Source organism: Ictalurus furcatus, chromosome 16 (assembly GCF_023375685.1).
Source record: "Ictalurus furcatus strain D&B chromosome 16, Billie_1.0, whole genome shotgun sequence".
Taxonomy (NCBI): domain Eukaryota; kingdom Metazoa; phylum Chordata; class Actinopteri; order Siluriformes; family Ictaluridae; genus Ictalurus; species Ictalurus furcatus.
In genome coordinates, this window is record NC_071270.1 from 22,127,006 (window position 1) to 22,144,049 (window position 17,044).

At 37.9% G+C, this 17,044-nt stretch overlaps 1 protein-coding gene and 1 long non-coding RNA gene across 2 annotated transcripts; both read left to right on the forward strand.

The window, feature by feature from the left end:
- The first annotated feature begins 12,046 nt into the window (after positions 1-12,046).
- Positions 12,047-13,594, forward strand: LOC128620614 (uncharacterized). The gene is made up of 3 exons (XR_008388166.1): positions 12,047-12,097; positions 12,242-12,391; positions 13,567-13,594. It is a non-coding gene; the product is annotated as an uncharacterized LOC128620614 (long non-coding RNA).
- Positions 13,595-13,608: 14 nt separating this feature from the next.
- LOC128620720 (adhesion G protein-coupled receptor F5-like) lies at positions 13,609-15,119 on the forward strand. The gene is made up of 6 exons (XM_053645962.1): positions 13,609-13,731; positions 13,824-13,973; positions 14,334-14,507; positions 14,779-14,811; positions 14,925-14,962; positions 15,060-15,119. Exons 1-6 carry the CDS (start codon positions 13,713-13,715, stop codon positions 15,117-15,119), a joined length of 474 nt encoding a protein of 157 aa, XP_053501937.1. The 5' UTR covers positions 13,609-13,712.
- Positions 15,120-17,044: the final 1,925 nt, after the last annotated feature.

Genomic DNA, 17,044 nt, shown 5'->3' on the forward strand with positions numbered 1-17,044 from the left:
CATGTCTCCTGATATCTTCCTCCATGGCCCCTCAGGACCACTCTTCTCTGAGGACCATTCTTCTGCTTGGCCTTTATGACCATTCTCAGATCAGGCGTAGTAGCAGGCCGCGACTGTGGCTGTCTGGTTTCCCTGGCTGTCTGCGGGGGTTGGCGGGCTGCCATACTCGCCTTCTGTGTCTCCCTCGCACTAGTGCTGGCCTGGGCTCCACTTGTGGATGCCCGGGTGAACTCGACACAGCAGGGAAGGAACTGGCTGAATGCCGCCATATGTCAAGCTCACTCAGCAGGTCTGCTTGGTAGGCCTGCAACACCGTCATTGTCTGCAGGGACGCACAAGCAAGACTACTACTGCATAGGCCTTGCCCACCAATGCCACGGTGGCCTTACATGGTGGATTGGATGGCAAAGCTGGCCCCCCTAAATTACCTGCCATTGATGGAGAGAGGTAGCTCACAAGCGCCTCCTCCACCTTCAGCATAGCTAAATAGTCATGCCGTTCATTCCCCACAATGGCCGAATAATCCACCATCGTGGGGTTATAAATATGGCTTATGATTGGTTTTCCCCCGAAGCCTGATATTTTGTCATGCACTTCTGGAAGAAAGGGGAGTTTTCTCCAGTGTGAGGGATTTACTTTCACTGGGGAGAAAAAAGCTCATCCAGCATTAGTAATCACTTCAAGCAGCTCTTTATATGCTGCTCTCAGTTTTTAGCACATCCTTCTGGCTCCTCAGATTCAGAGAGGAATTATTACTATTATTTTTGTGTGTGTGTGTGTTTTTCTTCTTCTTTCTTTCCCTTTTGGCTTTCCATAGCGGAAGGAGGAGTCACGACGCCAGCTCCAAAATCCAGCGGAGCGCCGACACGGAAGACAGAGCAAGAGATAGCGCAGCGCTTGTCTCCGGCTCCTCTTCTGGATCCATAAGAGATCCCCCGGACCTGAGATGGCTAGCTGCCTCGGTAGGAGCCGGCCCAGATCCACGAGGCTCTGAAACCCAACTTGCTTTGGCTTCCGAGAAGAGAGCGAGACGCGAGCGGAGCTGCCTGATGTAGGCTTTACAATGTGCAGCCTCTCGAGGCTGCTGTTGCATGCTCAAACCCTAGACACTTCACACAGAAAGTGTGCACTATTCCCCGTGATGAAATGTAAGCAAGCCGTAACACACTTCCTGAATTCTCTCACTCATATTTTTCTCTCTCGTGCATTCCTTTTTTCTTCTTCTCTTTTTTAAAGGGATAGAAAAGTCCAGAGATTTTGAGAAAAGATAGAGAGGAAATTAAGTGTCTTTTTGTTTCTTTACACAAACAACCGACATGCAGTCCCGCTGAAGATAATAAGACTGACGGCGTGGTTCACAGGTGCCATATATATATCACGCGACGCGCTTAATTGCCACGTCAACTGATCATGGCAGGCCTATAAATAGGCATGATTTTACAAAATCTTCAGATGTAGGTCACGCGCTAGGGGCGCTTCCATAGTGTTATGCTAAACGCAACGTGGAGTTCTCTTTGAAAGGGAACACGATTCCACTGTGCTACTGTCCATCTCAGATGAGACCGAGCCCAGAGAAGTTGGCGGTGCTTCTGGACAGTGTTGATATACGGCTTCTGCTTTGCACAGTAAAGCTATGGGATCAATTTCCCGTCAAAAGTATTATGGTCATGGATCGAAAAAAATATAAGCGTGAATCAAACATTTAAAAACACATACAAAATTATATTGCAGAAAACTGAAACATGAATTCAAAGTTTTTTGAATCGCTCACAAAATCGCTTTCCTTGGTTATATTACTGTGTTTTTGTGCTCTGACATTTTCTGCTCATGTTTTCTTTTTTTGAATGCTTGCTCTGTTTTTCCCTTCATGCTTGTTTCTTCATTCTCCGCTTGCTTTTCCAAGTGTTGCAGTTCGAGTTTCATGTAAATGAGGGCGGGCGTTAGCATCACCATTGGTCCACTACAGATCCTCTAGCCAATCAGTCGAAGAGGGGAGTTGACGTCACGCCACTGCGACTAGTGCATCGAAATCAGTATCAAGGGAATCAGTTGTCACCACATCAATAAAGCCGTACCAACAGCTTTTCTGGTTTACCTTCACTATGCTCAGTACACTACATCTGAAGGACAAATATGATGTTCTTGAGTTAAAGTGCAAAGGGCCTTGAGCAAAGGGCCTGCCTTAAATACTTATATCGATGTGATATTTCAGTTTTTAGTTTTAATATGTGTGCAATTATGTGTGCTGTCATAGTGGTCGGAGCGTACATTGTGGAATGAAAAAAATACATTTTACCACAAGATGACAACACCATAGAAAGTGAATGAATACATTCTGAATGCACAATATAAGGATTTTTCACTCCCCAGGAGTGGTCAATCGACAAAGACCAAGAGCAAGACATGCAGTAATCCCTGAGGTCACAAAGGAAACCAGGGTAACTTCTAAGCAACTGAAGGCCTCTTTCACATTGGCTAATATTAATGTTCATGAGTCCACCATCAGGAGAACACTGAACAACAATGGTGTGCAAGGCAGGGTAGCAAGGAGGATGCCACTGCTCTCCAAAAAGAACATCGCTGCCTGTCTGCAGTTTGCTAAAGATCATATGGACAAGCCAGAAGGTTATTGGAAAAATGTTTCGTGAGTGGACCAAAATAGAATTTTTGGTTTAAATGAGAAGCATTATATTGGAAGGAAAACACTGCATTCCAGCATAAGGACCTTATCCCATCTGTGAAACATGGTGGTGGCAGTAAGTCAGTGCAACCCGAAGCACACAAGTCATTCTACCAAAGAATGGTTAAAGCAGAATAGTTATTAGACAAGTTAATGTTTTGGAATGGCCAAGTCAAAATCCTGAACTTAATCCAATAGAAATGTTGTGGACGGACCTGAAGCATGTGAGTTCATGTGAGGAAACCCACCAACATCCTCTGAGCTGATGTGCAGGACTGACCAATAGTTACCAGAAACATTTAGTTGCAGTTATTGCTGCACAAGGGGGTCACACCATATACCGAATTTTTAGATACTTTTGCCACTCACAGATATGTAATATTGAATAATTTTCCTCAATAAGTAAATAACAAAGTATCATATTTTTGTCTCATTTGTTTAATTGGGTTCTCTTTATCTACTGTTAGGACTTGTGTGAAAATCTGATGATGTTTTAGGTCATATTTATGCAGAAACATAGAAAATTCTACACAAACTTTCAAGCACCACTGTAAGTATTAGCTTAGGGGTGTGCATGCTTATGCAACCAGATTATGGTGATAGTATTTTAGTATTTATATAGTATTTTTTTTCATTTTGCCCTAAAATATTTCTTATTTTTTTTCACTTTAATTAATAGGTTAAAACATTTCAACAGAACATTAAACCGTTCATAATAACGGTAGAAAAGGTTCGGAAATGATTTATAATTTTTACATCACAAAAACCTGGCATTTTAACAAGGTTGTGTAGACTTTTTACAGCCACTGTATATTAAACTTAATTTAAACAAGTTTCGAATTAAATTATGTACAGTAAGCATGTCATATCACAGCAAGCCAGCAACTTCATTTCCCAGGATGCACCCCCAACTACAAACATGGCCGATAAGAACTACACTTCCCACACACAAACACGTTCACCTTCTCCAGAATTCTAATCACACACACCTGTTGCCAATCTCATACTCACTCACTCCACGCTATATAAGAGATTGTTCAAACACTTAGTCTTTGCGAAATATTACGTGTGTCATCCGTATACCAAGCCGTTGATCATCATGTTTTCTGTCCTAGTTTTGATCTTGTTCTAGCCCTCGTTTTCGATTCTTGTTTTGCCTTGTTTATGCCCGTTTGCCGATTGCCTGACCTTTTGACTGTTTATGACCATGTCTTTGATTCACGATTTGGATTTGTCTGCCTGTCTCTCACATAATAAAGCTCTTATCTGCTTTTGCATCCGTCCTCAACTCCATTACGTCACAAAACATGATCAGTAGTATTAACATAAACCAATTACATTATGGAATCTGTTGGCCAGTACCAGAGTGAGTGACGAGTGGTCACAACTCTTGGGTAGGATTCAGAGAAGAAAGGGAGGTAGTAGATATGGAAAGTGTCATAAGTAAATAAACTAAATAATGGGAATTTATAGGGAGTTAACTAGGAATAAAGTGGAGCTTCAGATGTGGTTTGTGTCCCAAACTTCTTTTTATTTTTTATTCATTTATTTATTCACATAATAAAAGAAAAAAAAACTGTATTGTAGGTACTGATATTAAAAATATTCTAAATGCCTAAACTTATATATTACAGTTTATTTTGACCACATGAGGAAAAAAAATTGTTCTCAGATTGACGGACAGTTTAATTTTAATGCACCTCTTATTTGACGAATGGCCTTTTCCAAAAAGGACACAAAACAAAACAAACTAACAAACAAACAATCAAACAAATATAATAATGGTGATGATGAAACTTTAGATAAGTCTGACTGGACAGTATTTATGATAATTTCACTTGCTGAAATGTAATTTTCCTGCTGTGGTAATATAGGATTCTACTGGAGAAACTTTTAATTGGCTGTGAAAATGTTTGTTTAAACAGAGGCAGAGCCATGGAGTAGTTCATAAGGAATGCAGTACAGTATAATGCAATATGATCACTTGTGACATGGAATTTTACACAGAGACACCACAGAGACACCAGATGAAGTCCAAAATCTACCTGAGCATCATGGCTAATAAAGGTAAGTTACATATTTTTAGAAATGCAGCTTTACTAATAATTTAAAATGACATTTTGCTACAAAGGAGCCATTTACATTTAAATGTGTCTGTTTGTGTAGAAGGAAACATGTCAGACTTGTTTGGATTATAATTACTTACTGGAATCAAAAGGGTTGTGCTCTACCCTTTCGTTTGATGTAAAATTTTTCTTCTAATTGAATTAGATGAAATACTCTTGAAATATCAAGTCTATAGTTAATCTGATCAGGTGTATCACAATAAACATAATTTTAGTGTGAACTATTCTTTAAGAGAAGTCCATCTTTGTTTCCTTAATTTACTGCCAAATTAAAGCTCTTTCCATCCATTCTCTTACAGAAACCCACTATCAAGAATTAGGACAGTTAAATATGTAATGGGGTAATGCTATTCATTTACCAGCAGAAACAGTAGAAATAGTCATAATGACAATATGAGGAAATAAAAATAGAAATAAAAAATAAAAAGAGGTAAAAAGACAACAGTGACTCTCCAATACCATCATACAAAAGCCTTGAGGAAATTTGTGCAAGAACAGTGAATACACTATATGACAAAATGTTTGTGGACACATGACCATCACATTCAGTTGTCTTTTTTGAACATCCCATTCCAGATTTAGTCTCCTTTTTGCTGTTATAATAACCTCCACTCTTCTGGGAAGGTTTTCCACTAGATTTGAGAGTGTGTGGCTGTGGGGATATGTGATCATTCAGTTAAGAGCATTAGTGAGATCAGGCACTGATGTCAGGTGAGGATGCCTGGGGTGCACTCGGTGTTTCAGTGCATCCCAAAAGGTGTTCAGTGGGGTTGAGGTTGAATTCTTCCACTCCAACCTTGGTAAACCATGTCTTCAAGGAGCTCGCTTTGTGCACAGGGGAATTGTCATGCTGGAATATGGTCCCTTAGTTCCAGTGAGGGGAAATCTTAATGCACATCAAACAAAGATATTCTATACAATTGTGTGCTTCCAACTTTATGGCAACAGTTTGGGGAAGGACCACATATGGGTGTGATGGTCAGGTGCACCAAATTCTGGCCATATAGAGTATTTTTGGAAGAACTGTGAATGTTTTTGGAAGAACAGTGTTCATCGCTCCAGTACAGTTCAAGAGACTTGTAGAATCTCTACCAAGGCTCACTGGTGGCTGGTTCTGGTTTCTCCAGAACCTGGTGGCTCAACACCTTACTACAACACTGTATGGTGTTTTGTCTTTTAATTTATCACCAGACTGCATTTTGATGATGGTGGTGGAGAGTACTATGGTGTTTTTTAATTCAGTTTTCAACTTGTTTTTCTCAACTTTTAGAGGGCGTGGTTGGGGCGGGGGTTTCTAGGAAGATCTGTGGAATGTCTGGCAAGCAGTGAAAAATGACAACAATGTGTGTGTGTGTGTGTGTGTGTGTGTGTGTGTGTGTGTGATAAGGTTTGTATTTGGTGTAGTAATTCTAGAACATAAAAGGATATAAAACATTAAAGTACGTGAAGCATGCCATCACCCAAAACCATACAGTTTGTTGAGAAGTCAGGCCCTAGGTCCAAGTTATACTTTGTGTGAAATCATCTGTGCTGGATCCCCGCTAAGGTCTCTGTTTTAAAGACATAAGGTTCAGTAACTGCTGAATCTAGATGGTATTTCCAAATACGTTATTATTCCACTTGACTAGTATCTTTTAGGACAGGTAGGCTGCAGAACAAGTTTAAAAACAATGATATCTATCCAAAGCTAACAATGAATACACACAAATCAGAACATGGTGTACTTAGGGTTGTGGGACTCAAGTCCAGTCTTGACATGTATTGACTTGGACCTGCCTCTGATTATTGGAATTTGTACTTGGACTTGTCTCAGTTGTGGGCAATGTCTTACTAAATGTGGTTCTGGCCTTATCCAAAAGTCTATAAAATAACGCTTGTGTTTTTTTTTTTTTTTTTTTTTTACATACACAAAGTTTGACAATAAATCATTCTTTCTTTTTTGAAAACAGCCTAATTGTTAACATAATGCATGAATGAAGCAAACTAGTTGAAGTAAAGCTCTGGCCTCAAAAAGCATTTGATGGTTTTTGGTCTCACAATTTTGTCTGGTTATAGAAATGATCCAAGCAGGCATCTGTAGGCAGAGATAAACTCCAGTTTATTTGATCTCATTTTCATTTAGACTTGATCTCTACCCCCTTGGTCTTGACTTCATCTTGGCTAGTCCTGATCTTGGACTTGACAAATGCAGACTTGACTACAGCCCTAGGTATATTACTTCTACTAGGAAAGTCTGGTTTCCTCTCAACTCCCAAAAAACATTCCAGTAGATATACTGACTACCCTAAATTGTCCCTGGGTCTGATTGTTTGTATGCATTTGTGTCCTGCAATTAATTGGCTTCCCATCTGGAGTTTGTTTCTTCCTACAGAAGCCTGTTTGGATCATTTTTATAACCAGACAGAGTTGTGCTTCCTGTCACTCATTGTTTGTATAAATGCAACAGGGCATGTCAATCTAAATGATAACTCAGGTAATGTTGCTCTTCAAAGCCAGTTTGTTGGCTTTCCTGTTGGTGCGGTTTCCTGCATATCAGCAGTATGCTAGGAATTAGTTTCTAGGGAGGATGAGGAAATATAGTAAAATCACCACATGATCTATAAATTGAGAAGTGCATCATGCCCAAGCATTTTGGGTGGATGCCAGACAGTAGCAGAAGCAGCTTTGTTATTTTAATCATTTAAGGCATTTATGGCAGTATCTACCATCAACCAGTCTCGCTATGTTGTAAATGTTGCCATAGTATATATTTATGACAGTTTCACTGTAAAAGGATTAACCCTTTAACGCCCCATGACCCATCAGCAGGTTCAGGTACATATCGTTCCCTTTTAGCTTCACTGTGGTTACTGAATAATCGATTGTTTGTAGTGTGTAATGACTGAACAATAACTGAATAATAAGCAGGGACTTAAGCAGAGGTCAAAAACAGAACGAATCCATTTGAATAAACATTTTATGTCCAAATGAAAGTCTAAAAATTTAAAGCCTTCTTTTGTTTGTTTTAATCTTGATGATTATTGCTTACAGCTCATGGAAATCAAAAATCCAGTATCTCAAAATATTGGAATAATATTCATACTTTTTTGATATGCACCTGTATATATAGCCTATGTAGTAACAAGCAATAGCTAATCATCTGTCCCACATTTCAGTATGAACCTAATCGTAATAGGCTAATAGGTAAGTAATACCAAATGTATAAACTTTTTTTTGTTTTTTTATGAAAACAATATCGTTTGGATATTTGAATTTTCAAAATGTTGAAAATGCAGCTGCTTGCACCTGATGTCTGTGGTACTGTCGCATTTCCAGGCTGATGACTGTCTCCCTCAATTAGTTAAGTGGTGGTCTAAACATGTGTGCTTTTTTTTTTTTTTTTTTTTTTTTTTACATTTAGAAGCATTAGCTTGGGGTGCTCGTTGTTTCTTCTCTTTTATTTCTTCTGCGCCACCCTTTTTGACTTTTCTGTTCCTCTCCATTTTGTTGGAGAAGAAACAAAAATGTAATAGTAACAGCTCAGTAGGCCTTGGGTGCTCTCGACTGTAAAAACTCTGTTTTGTTTCGCTCTGACTCACTCGACTTACACCAGCTCACTCCGCTCCCACTCTGAATCCAGAAGACGAGAACGTATTGCCCAATCATGGTCTGTAAAACAGATGTACAAATGCACTGTTCAAGTTTTCACTGGGTTCAGAACAACAGTTTTATGGTATATATATATATATATATATATATATATATATATATATATATATATATTTATTTATTTTTTGCATGGTGCAAGGTAAACACAGTGTAATGTGTATTTCCATTTAGATTCAGTGGATGATACATTTGTTCATTGTATTTTCATTGTCACGTTTTGGACGTAACAAAGGTTACGACGGATGCAAGTGCAGATAAGAGCTTTTAATAAAGAGATGCAGGCAGACAAATTCAAATCATGAGACAATAACATGGTCAAAAACAGGCAATGGGTCAGGCGATCTGCAAACAGACATAAACGAGTCAAGGTATGAATCGAGAACAAGAAATAAGAAACAAGATCAAACAACATGAATCAAAACGAGGAACAGGGTACAAATGCTTGGTATGGCGATAACACTCAATACTTCGCAAAGACTGAATGCCTGGAAAATCCTTTTAAACTGTGGAGTGATTGTTTGTGAGACTGGATGCAGGTGTGCGTGATTAAATGAATGAGTGTTCTGGGAATTGCAGTCCATGGCAGCCATGTTTGTAGGCCACAGTACAGGATGGAAAATATAGTCACTGGTTTGCTGTGATACGACACTCATGATCTAACTATATGGTCTCTAGTGTTAGAAGTTCATATCAGGGTCGGACTGGCCGTCGGGAGAATCAGGGACATTTAACACATTTTTCATATTTTACAGACCTCTTGAATTGGTTGTGCTGGTAGTCCATATGTTGGGTGTGGGAGGCCTAATAGTGTGTACTGCTCTGATATAGCCTGTGATTACAGTGCTGATATACTGGCATTTTGGTGCTTTGGTACCATATGCAGTTCATGTTGGCCTTTGTCCATGCGTTCTATTTGAGACTCAGTGGAATCAAAGCTGATGTGTTTTGCTGGAAATACAGCTCAAGGCATACAACAGCCCATCCTATAACTTGCCATGACCAGTCTCTATGTTGGTTACTTCTTCATATTAGTGGCCATTATCACATTCATCATTGAGATCAGCATTAGGTTTTTACTAAACACGAATGCTGTAATCTGTTAAATGTACTGTATGTTTGGTTATATAATGCTGTATCTTTAGTGTGCTGTATGTTTGGTTATATAATGCTGTTGCCCTGACAAGCTTTTAACTCTAAATGCATCATTATCTTTTTCTCAGAAGTGGTGAGTAGAGCTATACACAGTGAGTTGTTAGTCATTACTGGAAGTGGTAACCATAAAAACCAGTTTCTTAATGATATTGTTCCAATGATTGAACAATGGACAATTTCAAGACCAGGATTAGCCGAAATCCTATAAAAGGATGTAATAGAAAACTAGCTACATGAGCACCAAGAACTTTAGGCTACTGTTCACCATAATTCTCAGAAACAGTTGAGTTTCTTCAGCAGCAGAATTATGTGCAAAGTCAGCAAAAGATACATTTGGGACTCAAATGTAACAGATTCAGCTGTTCTCGAATAAAACATACACTGACTTAGAATAATATTTAATAAATTTATGTGAAAATTACTCTGCAAGGCTACATTTTTCATTTCTTATCTTTGTTTTACAGGGAAGAGGCCAGAATGTTTCCTGAGATTTTTTGCCATCCTGCTCATTTATATGCAAGTGGTGAACTCACAAGGACTCCCTGAAATTTCAGACATGATTGTAGAGGTAACATTTTTAAAACTGAAATATGAGTTAAAAAGAAAACCAGGCACTATCAAAGATTTCTACATGTAAATGAATTTGCCTAAAGACAATAGTGTCTAAATTACCAGTAGATTTGAAGAGTGACTTGATTAGTAGTTCTGTACATACAAATACATATTTGTGGGCAGCTGTGGCTCAGGTAGTAGAGCAGGTTGTCCACTAATCGTAGGGTCGGACGTTTGATTCCTGCCCCATATGACTACATGTCGAAGTGTCCTTGAGCAAGACACTGAACTTCAAGTTTCTCCCGATGGCAAGCTAGCACCTTGCATGACTGCTTTGCTACCATGGGTGTGTGAGTGTGTATGAATGGGTGAATGAGTTTAAGTGAAACAGTGTAAAGTGCTTTGTAGAACCGCTAAGGTTAAAAAGCGCTATATAAGTGCTGACCATTTACATATTTACAATCTGGAAGTACTCCGGAGTCCATGTACAAAAAGTACTAAAAATAATTTTATATATGATAATGTTGGGGGGGGGGGGGGTGGTTGGGAGGGGGTACAGTGGGTGGTTGGGAGGGGGTACACTGGCTTAGTGATTAGCACATTTGCCTCACACACTTTCAGGGTTGAGTCGATTCCTGCCACCGCCCTGTGTGTGCATGGAGTGCATGTTCTCTCTGCTTCAGGGGTTTCCTCCGGGTATTCCGGTTTCCTCCCCAGTCCAAAGACATGCGGTGTAGGTAGATTGGCATTTCTAAAGTGTCCACAATGTGTGCGTTTGCATGTGTGATTGTGCCCTGCGATGGGTTGGCACCCCTTCCAGGGTGTCTCGTGCCCCGAGTCCCCTGGGATTGGCTCCAGGCTCCATGCAACCCTGTGTAGGATAAGCGGTACAGAAAATGGATGGATGGATGAATATGGTCAATCCAAATACTATCCGCAGGGAAATAAGAATACATAAATGTTCAAGCTTAATAATTAAACAGTCAAGTAAGTTGCTCTGAATAAGGGCATCTGCCAAATGGCATAAATTTAAATGTAAACAAAGAATGTTGAAACATATGATATGTTTTGCATAGTCAGTTTTGATATTACTAGAAGTAAAGGCTTTGTAATAAACATATATAAACTGATGTGTCACGAATCGTGACGGTGCAGAGATAGGACGGATGCAAGTGCAGGATGAACAGTTGTTTATTAGAAAGAGAGAGACAGGCAGACAAATCCAAAACGTGATCCAAAACGTAATCCACAAACATGCAAGAGGTCAGGCGACTGGCAAACAGGCATACACGGGGCAAGGCAGGAATCTAGGTCGATAAACAAAACAAGAAACGAACTATGACGAGGGACTGGAAGCGGATAATCCAGCGCGAACTAACTCTAAACATGGACCGTAACTATGACTATGATAAGCGCTAAACCAACTCCGAACATTTACTTTTCCGCGTTGTGTGCTGGGAGGCGCGCGGTATATATGCGGACATAATCAGCGTCTAAACTGCTAGCAGCTGAGAGCAATACAGACCCACGTGAAATCCCAGCCAATGACAGAACAGGGAGGAGACATGACAGAAACATAAACAAAACACACGTGTCCAGATGTCATTACGGTCAACAACGGAAAAGCAGGTGCTCGCACATTCGCGCTTAGAGCACGCTGCTTAAAGGGGGAATTGTGACAGATGACAATGTTTAAATTTCTTTCAAATTCCTGACACTTCTTTAACTGAATTCTTTGTAATATTAAATTTCAGTAATAAGTAATGGTAAATTTCAGATTTTTACAGCAATAAAGACTGCAAATCGTATATGTGATAAACATAAACATTATTATTACGGTAACAATTATTATGCAACTTTGCCTAATTAATTTTTCCCCTCAAATTTCAGTTTAGCTACACAGATGGAGAAATTAATCATTTAAGGGAAAAACGAGATGGTAAATAAAAATTCATCAAAATTATGTCTAAAAATCCTGCTATATGATTTTAAAGCAATTCTATATATTATATTTATATCTATGTCTGTTTTTTTCTTTTCATACCCATCACCTAAATGACCAAAATCACATTTTCATTTCCAGTGAACACGGATATACTAGAATACATTGTAATCATAGAGGTGAATGTGTCACAAGCGATTTTGTTTGAGCAAATCAAATCATCATTGGAGTCCATCAGTAGTTTCCAAATAGACAACACCACAGAAATCGAAAGCGTGAACATTACAACAGGTAAGATCTGTTCTAAAACACCAACAACAACATATTATTATTATTTTTCAATGTAGGTTCTTGATTATAAATGTATCTAAATCTAAGCTACTGTATTTGCTTGACACTATGGGAATTGCATCAGATGTGATGGAAGGATCACTAGCCCCAGCTGGGTTTACATTGTATGATATTCTGCTGTATAAAATCGCACATCTGGTTGCACTGATATCATGCAGAACGTTACTTTGAGATACAGTATGTGTTTTGTTAGCACAGGTTAAAACAGGTCCTAAGCCAAAATGGAATATAATGACCTGGTCATATAGCATGTTTTCAGTGACAGGTTGGAAGAACCTGTAAACATTTAATGACACAATGTAAAGTCTCCAAAGATACTCTAACAGCTAAAGGGTGAGACGTTCAGCAATTAAATAACCTGTCAGACCACAAATGATGTAATACGTGATAAAATGCAGCTTGTGTGAGAGTTTCGCTTCACACAGGAATTAGAAAGTTAAATTTATGCTGCACACTTCAATGGCAGAGATACAAATTGGTCAGTACAACTCTAGTGCTTTCTCTCGCTTGAAATTAATGACAAAAAAAGTAGTTCAATATGTTACCCAGAAACTGCATAGTGCAAAATCTCTGTCTTGAAGACGTTCAAAGAACCGACACTCGAGACTTCTTATATGTTTTCTTACAGAAAGTTTGACCAAATAAATGATTACTGTCTATGTTTCTCGCTTTACACCCGGTGGTCCAGGGATAGACCTTGGATATTAAATTATCTGTTTATTATTAACATTCAATTATGTGGAATGCCTGCTATACAAGTCCCCGTGAAAGAGCTGTTACTGTAGTAACCACAACATATCTGAATAAGTGGATTAATAATTTATGTTCCAGTCAGAACTATTGTCAGAGCTGTAGTGCAAAACTCAAAAAAGTAACTGTAAAAAAAAGTGCTGTAAAAGTAACAGTCAAAGACTAAAAGGCATGGATATCCAAATAAAGGGTAAGCCTACAGAGTAATCTAAAGCCAAGGCAAGGGTCAAAGCACAGTAAATATGGGCTCGATACTAACATGGGTGCTAAGGCTGGCAAGACTTCATAATGAGGCCATGCATGCATGCATAATTACATATTCAAGTTTAGTCCTAATCTTTTCTTTAAAATTCTCTTTTCCTCAGTGTGTCACCCAAATGGTTCTGAATATCAATGCATTTGTGAGGATCAGTATTTTTGGTCATTTAATAACTGCATTGTGCATAACGCCTGCAATGACCTATATGAAGGAGTATGTACCTGTATCGATGTCTTTCCCAGTGATGGACAGATGTGTGTGACAACAAGTGGTAAGAGAAAAATTGTATATAAGTATATAAACCATAAAATAAAGACCTAAAATAGCATTTCTTGTATTCACATGCCTATTGTCTTTTTGTAGAACTACGATTATTTGATATTCTGGTTGAAATTGAGCTGAATACCACAAGCACAACAATGCTCGATGAACTGAGAAACCGTTTTGCAGAAATCAGTTTCCCAATTACATTTGGTCATGCAGCAGAAATTACAGATGTGGCCATTACAACAGGTAGGAGTTAGGCTGTGTATAAAAAAAATTCCTATTAACAATATAGTGCAATATTTTTGGGGTGAGCTAATCTTGAAATTGTGACAAAAGACATTGGAGAATATCCAGTGCACGCTTTTAAATGCCAAATGAACCATGATGAAGTAGGATTCAAATAATGTAGCCTGATATTATAGAGTGAGGAGGGAATTTTTGTGAACTATAAAGAGTGAAATGGCTTTGATGCTAACGATTTTATAGTCTGATTTGCGGACACATCTATAACGCGTCATCAGTGTTTTGTAATGAAAATGGGTATTGAAATCACAAAATCTTAGAAACAGATAAAAAAAAATGAATAAATCTTCTTACATTCCACAGTGTGCAGTTTGAATGGTACTGAATATCAGTGCACGTGTGAGGATCAGTACTTATGGCCATGTGAAAAGTGCACAGTATATGGGTCTTGTAATAATGTCACCAATTCCTCGTGTGACTGCATCAACGCTCTTCCAAATGATGGACACTTCTGCCAACCAATCAATGAGCTGATGAGTATGTATTATATATAACACAAAAAACAAGAATGTCTGACTGATGTTCATTTATTACTTTATTACTATACAATGATAGCTATTAACTGTCAAATGCATGGTACTTCTAGAAGTTTTGTTTTATAGAACTGGATAGTTTAATGCTCTAGATATTTAAGTCTACTCATATCTCAACAGACAACAGTTTGAAGCTAAAGTTCTCACGATGAAGTAAAGAGTTGGTGAACATATTTATTAGTACTTTTTAATTATGGTAATGCTTTACTTTACAGCTAACTCTACATGTCCAACTGAACCACCCCCAGGTAAAACTACCCCAATAACTAACCAAAGATGTGAAGATTCTCACGAGTGTTACTTTACTTCCGTATAACGATGTAGTAAATTTATATGGAATTTCTTTTCATTTTTCTCTCAGCTGAATACCTAATTGAGATTGAAATTAGCGCAGTGGATGTAACAGTCTTGAATCAACTGAGGAACATTTTGAAGACACTCAGTTTACCTTCAATAAATAATAACATCAATATCACTGAAATTAACATCACTACAGGTAACTGACCTTTCAGTTTCTGCTGAGTCTCGCAGTCACAATGTGTCAGAGATTATATGATCCAACCTCCAATAAAGTCATACACAGAATTTCAGCGATTGCTTTCATATGAAATTTAATGACATTAACCACAAATATTTACTTGAATTTTAATAAAAAGAGGGGTTAATCCCCTGATAACCACTTCTTTCCTATTAATGTCTGTTTACACGATATCTCAGAAGGAATCAAATGGATTGTATTTAAAGATAATTTAAACCTATATATATAAAAAACATTCTTAAAATCACAGCATCGTTCTAAGAAATCCTCACCTCATCATGATTTTCTGTTCCACAGTGTGCAGTTTGAATGGTACTGAATATCAGTGCAGGTGTGAGGATCAGTATTTCTGGCCATGTGAAAAGTGCAAACTATATGGGTCTTGTAATTATGTCACCAATTCCTCTTGTGACTGCATCAACGCTCTTCCTTATGATGGACACTTCTGCCAACCAATCAGTGAGCTGACGAGTATGTATGATATGTAACACAAAAAAATAAGCAAGCCTGATTGAAGATCATTTATTACTTTATTAGTAAACAATGATAGTTATTATCTGGCAAATTCATGGAACTCATAGAAGTTTTGTTTGATAGATATTCAGATGCTTTAGATATTTAACTCTACTCCATATCTCACCAAACAACATGTTTGAAGCTAAAGTTCTTATGATAATTCTTTCTACGTAAAGAGTTGTTGGAACTATTTATTAGTACTTTTATTGATGGCACTGCTTTATTTCATAGATAACTCTACATGTCCAATGGAAACACGCACAGGTAAAACTACCCCAAAAACTACCATAAGACGTGCAACTTCTGACTAGTGTTACTTATTATTATTATTATTATTATTATTATTATTATTATTATTGTTGTTGTTGTTGTTGTTGTTGTAGTTGTTGTTGTTGATGTTGTTGTTAATTTTTTCCCCATTTGATTATGTAATACATTTATGTGGAATTTCTTTTCATTTTTCTCTCAGCTGAATACCTAATTGAGATTGAAATTAGCGCAGTGGATGTAACAGTCTTGAATCAACTGAGGAACATTTTGAAGACACTCAGTTTACCTACAATAAATAGTAACATCAATATCACTGAAATTAACATCACTACAGGTAACTGACCTTTCAGTTTCTGCTGAGTCTTGCAGTCACAATGTGTCAGAGATTATATGATCCAACCTCCAATAAAGTCATACACAGCATTTCAGAAATGGCTTTCATGAAAATGGCTTTCATGTGATCTGCAATGAACTTAACCTGAAATATTTACTGGAAATTTTATGCAATGAGTGTAAGAGCCATTAATGTCTTTCTTTACGTTTGTTTAATTTTTGACCACTGGGTGGCGTCCTAAGAAATAAAACATGCTGTAAAGTTCTAGACAGAAACAGGTGTGGAGTTGATGAGGAAGTGAAAAGTGCTTAGACAGGAAAACATGTGAAAGTGTAACGCGTGTGCCAGTGGGAATTTAGAAATTAGAAAATGTTTGTGTTTATTTATTGACTTTGCAGTATGTAATACCTGCTCACAAACCCAATGCCCAGACAATAAATAGACTGTCATATCCCAAACTACCAAAGGTATGTAATTTGTGGTTATTGAGGGGAGTTCTGCTTGTGGACAAGGTAACATTCTGTAGCCACCAACTCACCACAGTGACTTATTGTTTTGTAAAAATGTCACGACATTAAGTCAAAATACTTTTGACTTCCTTGCCACATCCATGCCACTTCCTGTCTGGAACCTAAAATTTATTTAGTTATTTATTAGGCTGACACCCAGTTTCACAATATTAAACAAATGCAAAGAAAGCCAATAATAGGTCATACAATGAGGTAAACCCACATGTTATATTTAGATTACTGATAACCATTTTTTAAATTGATAGCTACTCACACAATATCTAAAAACAATCAAATGAATTGTATTTATTTCC

Coding starts and splice junctions, on each gene's coding strand:
- LOC128620720 (XM_053645962.1), top strand. Junction 13,974..14,333: donor AGATGTGGCCATTACAACAG/GTAGGAGTTAGG, acceptor TACATTCCACAG/TGTGCAGTTTGAATGGTACT. Junction 14,508..14,778: donor ACCAATCAATGAGCTGATGA/GTATGTATTATA, acceptor TTTACTTTACAG/CTAACTCTACATGTCCAACT.